Source organism: Sander lucioperca, chromosome 5 (assembly GCF_008315115.2).
Source record: "Sander lucioperca isolate FBNREF2018 chromosome 5, SLUC_FBN_1.2, whole genome shotgun sequence".
In the NCBI taxonomy this organism is placed as follows: domain Eukaryota; kingdom Metazoa; phylum Chordata; class Actinopteri; order Perciformes; family Percidae; genus Sander; species Sander lucioperca.
The window spans coordinates 36,798,804-36,810,124 of NC_050177.1; the positions used below are offsets into that span (position 1 = coordinate 36,798,804).

The 11,321-nt window shown below is 42.6% G+C and overlaps 1 protein-coding gene across 2 annotated transcripts in view; it reads right to left on the reverse strand.

The window, feature by feature from the left end:
- LOC116038870 (endothelin-converting enzyme-like 1) overlaps nt 1-11,088 on the reverse strand; it is a 40,911-nt gene extending 29,823 nt beyond the window's left edge. Inside the window, exons 1-2 of one of the 2 annotated variants that reach the window (XM_031283558.2) lie at nt 10,912-11,088; nt 601-1,803 (exon numbers count right to left, since the gene is read on the reverse strand). In XM_031283558.2, coding sequence (XP_031139418.1) covers nt 601-1,458 — 858 coding nt within the window. In that variant the 5' untranslated portion in view covers nt 1,459-1,803; nt 10,912-11,088. Of the gene's footprint in view, nt 1-600; nt 1,838-10,911 lie in introns of both variants that reach the window. The other variant, XM_036001307.1, reaches the window with a different exon arrangement.
- Nucleotides 11,089-11,321: the final 233 nt, after the last annotated feature.

Sequence of the window (11,321 nt, forward strand, 5' to 3'; positions counted from 1 at the left end):
AACAGACGCGCACATACACAGTCAGCAGCTCACTCAGAAATCACATTAATTCTGGTATGTAGTCACGTGTGTGTGTGTGTGTGTGTGTGTGTGTGTTTGCTAAGCTCTCAACAGATGCACATTCAAAGGATTTTAATACATTTACAAGACATTCAACACACTGTATACTAAGCATGAATTATTTATAATATAATTATTGTTTGTGTCGGAATGCTATCTATCTTTTATTAAATCTCAGATATTGGCCAACTTATATTACTCGATTTTGAATTTTTAAAATAAACTGAAGGATAAAGTATTTTTTTTTTGGGCTACTCCTATTAAGCCAAACAATCTACTTTGAAGCCCATTTGATTATCTGAAAATGTATTCTCAAAAGGTTGAGAAAGGGGGTGTTTGTCCTAGCTCATGCAAAGTTGCCATTAAGAAGATACATGGTTTTTAAAGGCCAGCGCCAATATCGATGTTTCCCCTAATATGAGTTATATGACATGTTTAGGTTATTATAATTTATTCTCAAACTGTGCATCAGACCAGATGTTACACCATAACATGATGCTTTCACAAACATACACGGTTCCCCAACATCCTTTTTCTCACCCTGATTGCATTTCTGGAGGAGTTTTTGTCGTCCACATTGACAGTGAGGGAGAAGAAGACGGCGGTGCTGTACACACCCTGGGTCCTGTACAGGAGCTCATTGAAGTCTGGCCTCTGTGGGGCACCCTCTGTCTCCCACCCAGCAGCACCAGGAGGAGCCCCCACCAGGTCCCACCCCCCACAGCTGTCTATCACCTCCGTCATGGGGTCAGAGCCCAGCTTGTCGATCTCCTGGATGTTGACGCAGGATCGATAGAACTCCTTGACCTTGCGCTCTGCTGAGTCTGGGCCGCGCCTTCGTATTGGCTCCAGTAGGAGGCGCTGTAGTTTCTCCTCATTGTGTTCTCCTATGGCGGTAATGATGCCGTAGCTGAGCTTGTCCTCAGGGATGCCGTGGCGCCTCAGCCAGCCGCCACAGGCAAAGGAGTAAAAGTCCTGGCAGGGTTGGATGGTTGGGTCAATATTGGCCTGAACGAAGCGTGCCGCCCGCAGCAGAGAGCGTTTGCGTTGACAGTCCTGTCGGCACTGTGGATCCTGCTGGGCGTCCAGGGAAATATACTTGAGTGCCAGCATGCTGCCCAAGATAACGCACATGCCTGCTGCAAAGACCAGTGCAGAGAGGAGGCAGATCTCCCTTCGGCTCCATCGAGGAAGCCCTCCGCTGCTGCTGGTGCTGCTCAGATCTTTGTTTCGTCCGTTTGACATGGTCCCTCCCCGGCCACGCCCCATATGACGGTCCAGGCTGCCCCCCAGGTGAAGGGTCATGCCATTGCTGAGGATGTCACTGCTATAACGACCACCGTATTTCACTTCCTGGAACTCATCATAGTGGGCTGTTAGTGAGTATGTCTTCTCCATGGCAATGGACTGTCACCAGGTTAGAAGTAGGAGCAGGGCGTAGAGAGAAAAGGATGAAAGAGGAGTTCTTTTTTATGTTTAGTATACAGCCATGACTACTCCTACTGAGACAAAAGGGAGAACTCCCACCACAGGGCAAAACACTGCAAAGTGATTTCAAAATCCTGTTGGCCCTCTTTAGGCAAAGTCCCCTTTATTCTTTTCAAATCAAAAGCCGGCAGAGCGAGGGGCTCCCATTGTGCATGAGGAATCTCATGGGTCCTGCTCTCTCTCTCATCCTCTTTCTCTCTGCTCTCTTTCCATTTGTTCTCCTCTCCTCCCTCTCTTCAGCCAGATACAGGTGACCTGTCGATAAAAATAGAAATGAGATAGGGGAGGGCTGTAAATTGAGAGAGAGAGAGAGAGAGAGAGAGAGAGAGAGAGAGAGGAAATTTAATCCATGATTACCACAGCAGAAAATGACAAAATAGCATCTTTTTGGGCAAATTTTCCCCACTTTGTCTTGTCCCGTTGTTTGTCGGCTAAAGCTGTTGGATTGATTGGTGATAGTCATCCCGCAGGGAGACAATGTCTCCGGGTGACTCATGGCTTTGGAAGGCTCAATGGAGACAGGAGCAGAGAGTTGAGCATCATCAGCTGGGCATGGAGAGGTGTGGCAATCACCATAACTTAGCTTGTGTCAGTCTTTGATGTAAAACTTGATATTATTACAGAAGGACAGGGAGAATTTATGTCCTCTGCCTAACCAAACTGAAGAAACACACACACACACACACACACACACACACACACACACACACACACACACAGAGGGCATCAGCTGCCATAATATTAATCATATGCGCATACATCTCAAAGTGTTTTCGTTTATACTGAGGATAAATACACTTGAACACAAAGACCTCCAATACACTGGATTCATAGCATGTGTATGCATTCATGTCATGCGGCAAAAACTACCAGTGTGTGTGTGCGTGTGTGTGTGTGTGTGTGTGTGTGTGTGCGCGCGCGCGCGTGCGTGTGTGTGCGCGCGCGTGCGTGTGTGTGCGCGCGCGTGCGTGCGTGTGTATTTGTGCTTCAGTGGCTAGATGCAGTGAACTTGCTGAAAGCTGTGAAGGCGATCTGTGAAAATTGATCCCTGTTATCTCCTCTGAGAATAGCAAACTTCAGCACTGATGTCTTTAACAAGCCTCCCTCGCCTTATGGGAGTGCTGTATGTAGATAAGAAGAAAAAAAGAAGAAAGAAAGAAGCAAAGAGAAAAAATAAATAAATAAAAAGTTTACTGTTTAGGCTACATGTGAACAGAGAGATAGGTAGCAGGTATCTCATCCTGTGAGAGTTGGTAATACAAATAATGAGGTAATGGCAAATGGGTGGTGAGTGCTTTATTTCGTTTTAGGGGGAAATGGGGAGGATGACAGAAAGAATACAGGGAAAAGAGTGCTTGGGTGGTGTAGAGATAAAATTGACTATCACTGCAGAGATTTGGTCTTCCTGGTGGCAATAACACTTTGTGTTTGTTGGTGGGAAGCCAACTAGGGGTTCACCTTGCAACAACCCTAGGAAAAATGTTCATATTGAATAATTCTGAAGTGTACGATTTACGTTCAGTGGCAATGCAGGGAGTAGTGAGGTCCTCACATAGCAAAGTAGAAAGGAAAGCCTGAATTAAACCTTCTATGTAGCTGCCAGGGTCTGTGTGACAAAAATTCCATCATCTGGGGTCCGTTTCAGAAAGCAGGTTTAGTGAAAACTCTGAGTTTGTTAACCCTGAGATGAGGGAAACTCTGGGTTTTCTGTTTCAGAAAGGGAGGTTAATCAAACCTGAGAGAGAGGGGTAACTCCAGCCCGTTTCAGAAAGAGAGGTAACTTAACCTCAGAGTCAGTTACTATGGTAATTGAGTCTGTGAACCTAACCTGGTCGGGAGCAGGTTTTCTTCAAGAAACCTCGAGTTTCTCTCAGTCTCCTCCCTCTGACACAGCACGCTTAAAATTTCCTCATTCATTCATTCAGTCTGTATCAGGCGTAATTTAGCGCAGTTTGTTATCTGCATGAATAAAAAAACTTATTGGTTTATGGCAGATTATAAAATGTTTTTTTCTCAAACATTGCATGTCCTTTTGTCGACGATCCCGTTGATGACAAAGCTGTATTACTTCACAGAGAGTTTACGTCGGGAGATGATATGAGTCCTGACTAGATGTATTTTTGAGAGGTTTGAGATTTGAGAGGTAATTTCTTCACAGTCGATTAGATATGTAGATACCTTATCCGTCCTCATATCACTAACATCCACCATCGTGGACATGCTTTTACATCCCAGCAGATTCTTTGTGTCACATTACGTTTTTTGAAAACGGCAGTTTTCTTTACAACATTGGTGATGCGGATCATATTAGTAAAGCCACTGTATGCTGAGCCGTCAGAAAAGTGTGCCTCGCTCTGAAACGTTTTTTTTTAAACGTTTTTGTAGTGTTCCCTGGACACATACCAGTGAGAGCTATTAATAAGAATTAAATGATTATAAATTATATTTCTGTTAATGATCATGGTGCTGCAGGCTCAGAATGGGATTAGTAGTAGGCTAGCTTACTTTTTCGCCCGCAGGATTGCACCTAAATGAAATTATAGGTGAAATACCATTCCAGTTTTCACCAGTAATATTATAGGTTACCTGTGATTAAATATGAAATTAATACACTGTCAATGCGCAAAGACTCGAGCAGCAATTTCCTCCCACACCAATTCTCTCTCTTTTGCAGCAGCCGCTATGTTGCTTTTTTAACGAAATACATGTTGAAACTCGCTGTATGTGCGCATGAGTATTTCCGCCGACCAATTTGTTTGTGGTTGTTACCATGGTGAATCGTAGTATCATGGCTCTATTCATGCTGCCTTTTTATTGTGGTGGTGCACGCGCTTAGCGCTGAGTCAACCTACTCCGAGTTGATTGAACCAACTCAAATCAGCTGTTCTGGAACCGAAAACCCATCTCAGGGTAAATCAACTCAGAGATCAGGGTTAGACTCAGAGTTTGTTAAACCTCCTTCCTGAAATGGACCCCTGGTCTGGGTACGCACTGCCCAAACTTAATGATACCATGAACAATCCGCACATCATATCCGCAAACAATCAACGGGGTATGTACTGGCAGTGCCATGCCATTCTTCCGACGGCTCAGGATTCCAAAGCCCCAATAGTCTGAAAATATACCGAAAGGCCATTTGTCCAACAGACCGTTATCCCGAAAACAAACAGGCACTGTTTTGAAGGGCCATTTCTCTGATGGCACACTCCCAAACAGAAGCACATGGCTAATTATTAAGCAGAATGACTTCATTGGACCTTCCTCCTAAGGCAAACGCAAGAGCCTCCCAAACTCTGCCTCTGATTAGCTTACCCTATTCTAACCCTAATGTTAACCGGTCTTATTTGTCATGCCTATAAATATCCAACCCAGCCAACGAAGGCAACAAGTACAAGCTAATCAGAGGTGTAGACGGGCGGGTCAAAATCATGCAACTTTTGCCACAATGGTTTGGCCGAGATTGTGCTGAACAGCAGGTGAAGCTATGAGTCAATTTAAATGCGCTGGGAGTTTGAGTAGAGACTGGACAGCCAGTGCCACCCTCTTTGGACAAAAGGATGACAATGTAGCTTAGTCTTGGATAGCTAAACAAAACAAACAAAATATGATTGCTTTATGCAAATATGATCTAAAATAAAACAACTTGATTGGCTGTATGGAAACAGGTTCACATCTATGTAGATGGAAAACTAACATTATTCACACAAATTAATGCAAAACGAGCAGGCGCCATCATTTAACCAAAAAATATCAAATGTAAATTTCTCCCTTTTGGTTTGTGATTTCTTCCGAAGTTCTCCTGGACACAGGAAATGTGATTTACAGAGCAGATATACAAAAAAATATTTAATTTCTTAAGAGTCTGCTAATTGATTTACAGAAATGAACCAGTGGCTGCCTAAACCGGTAGAAAAAAAGCATCCAAAAACCTAAAAAAAGATGTATTATTCATACAACAATGGTCAACAAGAATGTAAAGTATACACAATGTGTAGTTAAAGAGCCAAAACTGCCACACACATCGGCATGGTCTTTTAGTGTGCAGGTAAGGGTTGTGGATGTGTGTTAAAGTGGCCATATTATGCTCATTTCAGGTTCATAATTGTATTTTGAGGTTGTACCAGAATAGGTTTACATGGTTTAATTTTCAAAAAACACCATATTTTTGTTGTACTGCACATTGCTGCAGATCCTCTTTTCACCCTGTGTTCAGGTCTCTGTTTTAGCTACAGAGTGAGGCATCTCACTTCTATCCCATCTTTGTTGGGAGGCACACATGCGCAGTAGCTAGGTAAGGATCACATCAGATAGCTGTTTGTTTCTACAACTTCAGTTAGTACAAGGCAGGATTAGCCGGGAGACTTCTTCTAAACGAGGGCGCACTTCCAACTTTGCGTGGAATACCTGCAGACGAGGGACATGTAAGTAGTTCTTTTGTAGATTATGGTGAACTAGTGTGTGTGGTAGCAGTGTTTTGCCATTCAGAATGAGCTAGCTACGGTTAGCCACCTTTCTTTAACTGCCACCTCGTTTCGGCTAGTGATGTAGAAAGCCGTGCAGATTTTGAACAGCTCACCTGGAGAGTGAAGGTAGGACACATTTAGAAACCAGTATCTCACTCAAAACAGCATGGATGTGTTTTTTTTCTGCACCAGAGACACAACATAACAGCCCAAATCCCAGAAAAAGTGATTTCTTCATAATATGGGCACCTTAAATGCGTCCAACTTGCATATTGGACAACATAATTGCTTGCCGTAACACCACTCTCTCAGCAAGGAAAACATTTGCCAGTTGGCAAATGAGTACAGAAAGCGTGTGTTTGGTTCTTTCATGTGAGAAGAGGAGACACAACAGTATAAAAGTGTGGATAGTAAGGATACATGGAGAGATGGAATTGAATAGATAGTTGGAGGACAATGAAAAATGTTCTTTATATTAATTTTGAATGTTTGTTTTTGACAATCTTGCATCCCGTGTGACAAATGATTAGTGTATCTTTTGTGGTATTAATTTCCCCATCCTTTTGGATCATTACTTCCTACCCTGGTATAATACAGTGTTGGATTTATAAAAATGATCTAGCCTTCTTTAGGTATGTGTGTTGCACAGAAAATTAGCACCAGGAATGTTAATTATATTTTAATTTACTTATTAACTAACGGTTGTTGTTCATACATGAAAGATAATAATTAAAGTAATGATCAACATTATCATATAATTAAATATCAATTTTACAATTACAAAATACTGATTCAACATGCACAGTTTGTAAAAGCTTTTTGCTTTTTCTATTGCAAACGCCTGTGGTTTGGTGGATGTGTCTCTGACAAACGTCCTTTGCAAGTGATTTATTTTACATTTTCAGAAGTGATAACAAGTGCAGAGGGGACTGGGCATTCAATTGTGGTCGGAGGGGGGGAGGGTAGTGTGTCTTTGTGCGGTGTCATTATCAATTCAACGTATCATCCATCAATCCTCTGCCTTGTTACACACACGCAATTAGAAACATGCGCTATCTGTGGCATTGCATCCAGTCACCATGAGCGCATAGTCTTATTTCTTAAAATGTATATACAGTATATATTACTATATAGTAAATGTTATTGAATTGCTGCTCAAAATGTATGTATTTTATCTTTGCAACCTGTCTCCCTTTGCAACCTGTCTCCGTCTCTCTTTTGAATGCAGGTGCACTTTCACATAATGTCACAACTCCTTAAGCATTATAATAAATTATGATGCACGCATGCACACACACTCTGAGTGGACACCCAGCGTACGGCTAATGGATTGGATCTTGTGGGTGCCATCACAGGGAGAGGCATGCATGATGAATAGCTATTTACCAAACATGACAGAGCCTCATATCTTCGAGTTATACTAATACTGCTGCATGCACACACGCACGCACGCACGCACGCACGCACGCACGCACGCACGCACGCACACACGCACACACACACACACACACACACACACACACACACACACACACACACACACACACACACACACACACACACACACACACGCACACACACACACACACACACACACATAAAATGCATCAAAAAACACACCCTGGTGATACATAGCGCCTTGTCAGTTGTCAAGCATTTCCCATACATCTTTCCAGCAACAGACAATGTCTTATTCACTTATAGCATGGTATCTCCACGTGTGGTCTGGGGACCTTCAGGGGTCCTGCAGATGACACTAAATGGACAGAAAGTTCTATTAAATCCAAATGAACCACAAGATCTCCAAAGAATAACTTAACACTACTTTTCATCCACTTTTTTGAGTAAATTACATGTACAGTCACTTTAATACACTGTTAATTACAACTGAAATTATTTTCCATTTTTCCAGAGAAAATCCAGCATTTTTGCCTTAGACCCCCAAAACATCTGTGAAAATTCTACGTTTCCTGGGACACTCCGCCCCCCGAGCGGTATAGACGTTTGAACATGAATATAAATTCAGATGTTATATCTAGGCCTTAAAACATCTGAAAAGCATCAATTTACAGGGGACATAGAGGAACACTGGGACAGTCAAAGCACTGTGAGGGGAATTTTTAAAGGAGGCACGTGAAGCGAACTGCACACTTTGAAGGCTGGGTGGACCTTGCTCTTGCTTCTTTAACCACTAATAATAAATCCTCAGAGAAGATCAATGGGTAATCAATAAACGGAGGCCTCTGATGGGGAAAGTTCACATCGCTGTTAAGGAGATTGTGCAGATTTATCACAGTTCTCCCTGCAAAAATGTAGAAGGTCCAATGGAAAATCAGCTGTGCGCAATGGCTCAATATAACTGTGCAAGGTAGCAGTGGTGTGAGTTGATTTATTCAGTAAAGGTACAAGTGAAACTGAATATTTTACTGGGTAGATTTGTTTCCAAAAAACTCAAATTCCTTGAAAGTTCCTGCTCATTGCAAATGAAAGCTATCAGCATGATCTGTACTCAATTATCGCCACAGACTTTCAGTGCTTTACAGGCTTTAGTGCTTTGGGACTCAACTCTGCAACACATTAAAATTGTTCCCCATGGTCTGAGAAAGCAGTCATATTTGTTGCTAGTGAGATGTAAAGTCACCTGTGGTCTAGCAACAGAGTTGCAAACGATTGCTGGAGGGCACATTAAAAAGGCCATAAATGGTAGCCGTTAATATAAACTCTGTCCATATAATTTACTTGTTGAATCAATAGTAACAAAAACACGTTCCACCTTTCGGTCTGTAACCAAATATGTAACCAGCTACTCAACCCTCACCATGCATCTCCTGCAGTTTAACTACACAGGAGGCATACCTTTAGCAACAGATCTTCCTCAAAACTCACAACAATGTACTGTATATTATACTCTGAATGTTTCCGTCACTTTCCAGCCTAACTTACAACTTAAAGGCATATGTAACTTTTCCCTCTTCGGTTCCTCTACAGGTTGTCTCATTGGGACTACAGCTGCGCAAGCTGAAAAGTTACATAGTGTGCCTTTAAACATTAACATACATTCACTGAGAGCAAACTCCCTTTTCTCCGCTGCAGTTTGTGATGATATTTGGTGGTAGCCAGAAATAAAGGCTAAGTGGGAAACTCTGCTACTTTTATCTTCTCTCAGGCGAGTTACGTCACCTGAAAGCCTTCTATAAATTGGTTTATTATCCCCTAATCAAAGTGGTCACAGAGCCTGCCCCAAAAGCTGTACGCCATTTAGAGGGTTCAGCGTGGGAGTCAGCTCCCTCGAGCCTTATCTTCGGTCGCCAGAGGCTGCAGTAGAGTGCTACGGTGCGTTTGTATGGGCTACAGATTTGGACACACAGCTCAAGGGTCCCAGATACTTCTTGTGCCAGTGCAGAACCCCCTTTGTGGTGCCATTAAAACGTTTAAAGTGTTGTGTATGAAATTTCCCCATCAGCAATATTTAAACAACCTAATTTAAGAAGCACAATTGGCTCTTTATGTCTATTTTATTATTAAAACAGAAGTTTAAGTCATTCTAAAGAACAATTAGACTGAAGTACCCTTGAAGAACTCTCTCTCCTTCACTCCATTCTCTCTCTCTCTCTCTCTCTCTCTCTCTCTCTCTCTCTCTCTCGACAGACACAGACAGACAGACAGACAGACAGACAGACACACACACACACACACACACACACACACACACACACACACACACACACACACACACACAGGTATAAGGCACTGACATACTGCAACTCTGTTAACCGTAATGACTCAAACTCCTTTTTTTATAGAGCAGTATGCCAAACTACGATTTAAATATTGGGATTTGTTAACACTTAACATCTATATATGGGCAAATCTTTAGCAAACCTTTAGCCCTCCTGCGATATTGAGCTATTAGTATACTGTATCTACTCATATCAGAAGTTCTTATCCCGCTGGGTGTATTTCTGAGGAGGGACAATGTCGAATGAAACATGACTGTAAAGATGTGTATGCGGTGTAGGGTTTGGATTAGTTAGGGTATCAGTTTACCAATAAGTGAAGAAGTATTCAATTGCACTGATTTTGAACGGCGTTCTGTATAAGGGAGAAAAACGTGTCACTAGAGGTGGACAGAGCATTTAAAACTGCTACTGTATGTGCAGGTAAAGTAGCGCTGCGGTGTCACATAGAGAGCGACTGTTATGATTTCCAACTTTTGGGTGATGCAAAAACTCGTGGTGCGTAAAGACGCAGACCAGACTGCTGCTGCTGGTGTGCAAAAAAGAAAAGAAACCCCGAATTGTGAGCACAAAACCGTCAGTCCTACTTTTGCGCATATATTATCCCATTATACAGTTTTTGCTGATGATGAATTCCAATGGCGTTAGATAAAAACGTTTTTGGCGAATCATTAACAAAGACGCAAACAACATGCAAACGGTAATATAGAGTAGAAAATGAATGATAAAACGCATATAAATCCGCAGTTATTCCTTCTATAAAAATTAGCTACAGTCAGTCAAGAGTCAACTAAAGTAATTTCCAATTTAATATTTTTTTCTCTTTTTAGTGCTTTGACAACTTGCCGACAGGCGCATCTTATTACTGACCATCAAACTTCTAGACCCGTTCATGGAGACCGTGAAGAAAACACCATGTGCGTAAGAATAAGTGGATCTCTCATCAACGTATCGGCTGCTAAAACGTGACTTTCAAGTTAATCTGTAGCAGTTTTTCCTTTATCCTCGCTCTACATAACCAACATGACCAGACGTGGATTTAGCCTACAAGAGCCCTTTGCCTGCCGTGCCTTACCCCGATAGTATAGCCTGGCTGGTGGAAGACCCGCTTCAGAGGTGTGGATAGCCCCAGAGCGATGGAAACTTGTATGAAAAGACCATACCTGTGGCGAGTAAATCAAAATCCCCGGCGGGAACGTAAAAGTGCCTTCGCTCTGAGTGTGTAGATAGCGGACATTCACTCCACTGAAGGTGCGACTGGATTATCCTGTCCCCCTCCGGAGATCGGCACACACCGGGTCCCGCACCGCTCTCTGCCGCTGCTGCAAATCACAGCCTCCGATGTATGGAGGAGAGAGAGAGAGAGAGAGAGAGAGAGAGAGAGAGAGAGAGAGAGAGAGAGAGAGAGAGAGAGAGAGAGAGAGAGAGAGAGAGAGAGAGAGAGAGAGGATCCTTAATTAATAAGGTAAGGGGCACACACACACACACACACACACACACACACACACACACACACACACACACACAGTCACACAAGTTAAACAGATGTTAATCCTTTGCTTTTTATTATTCT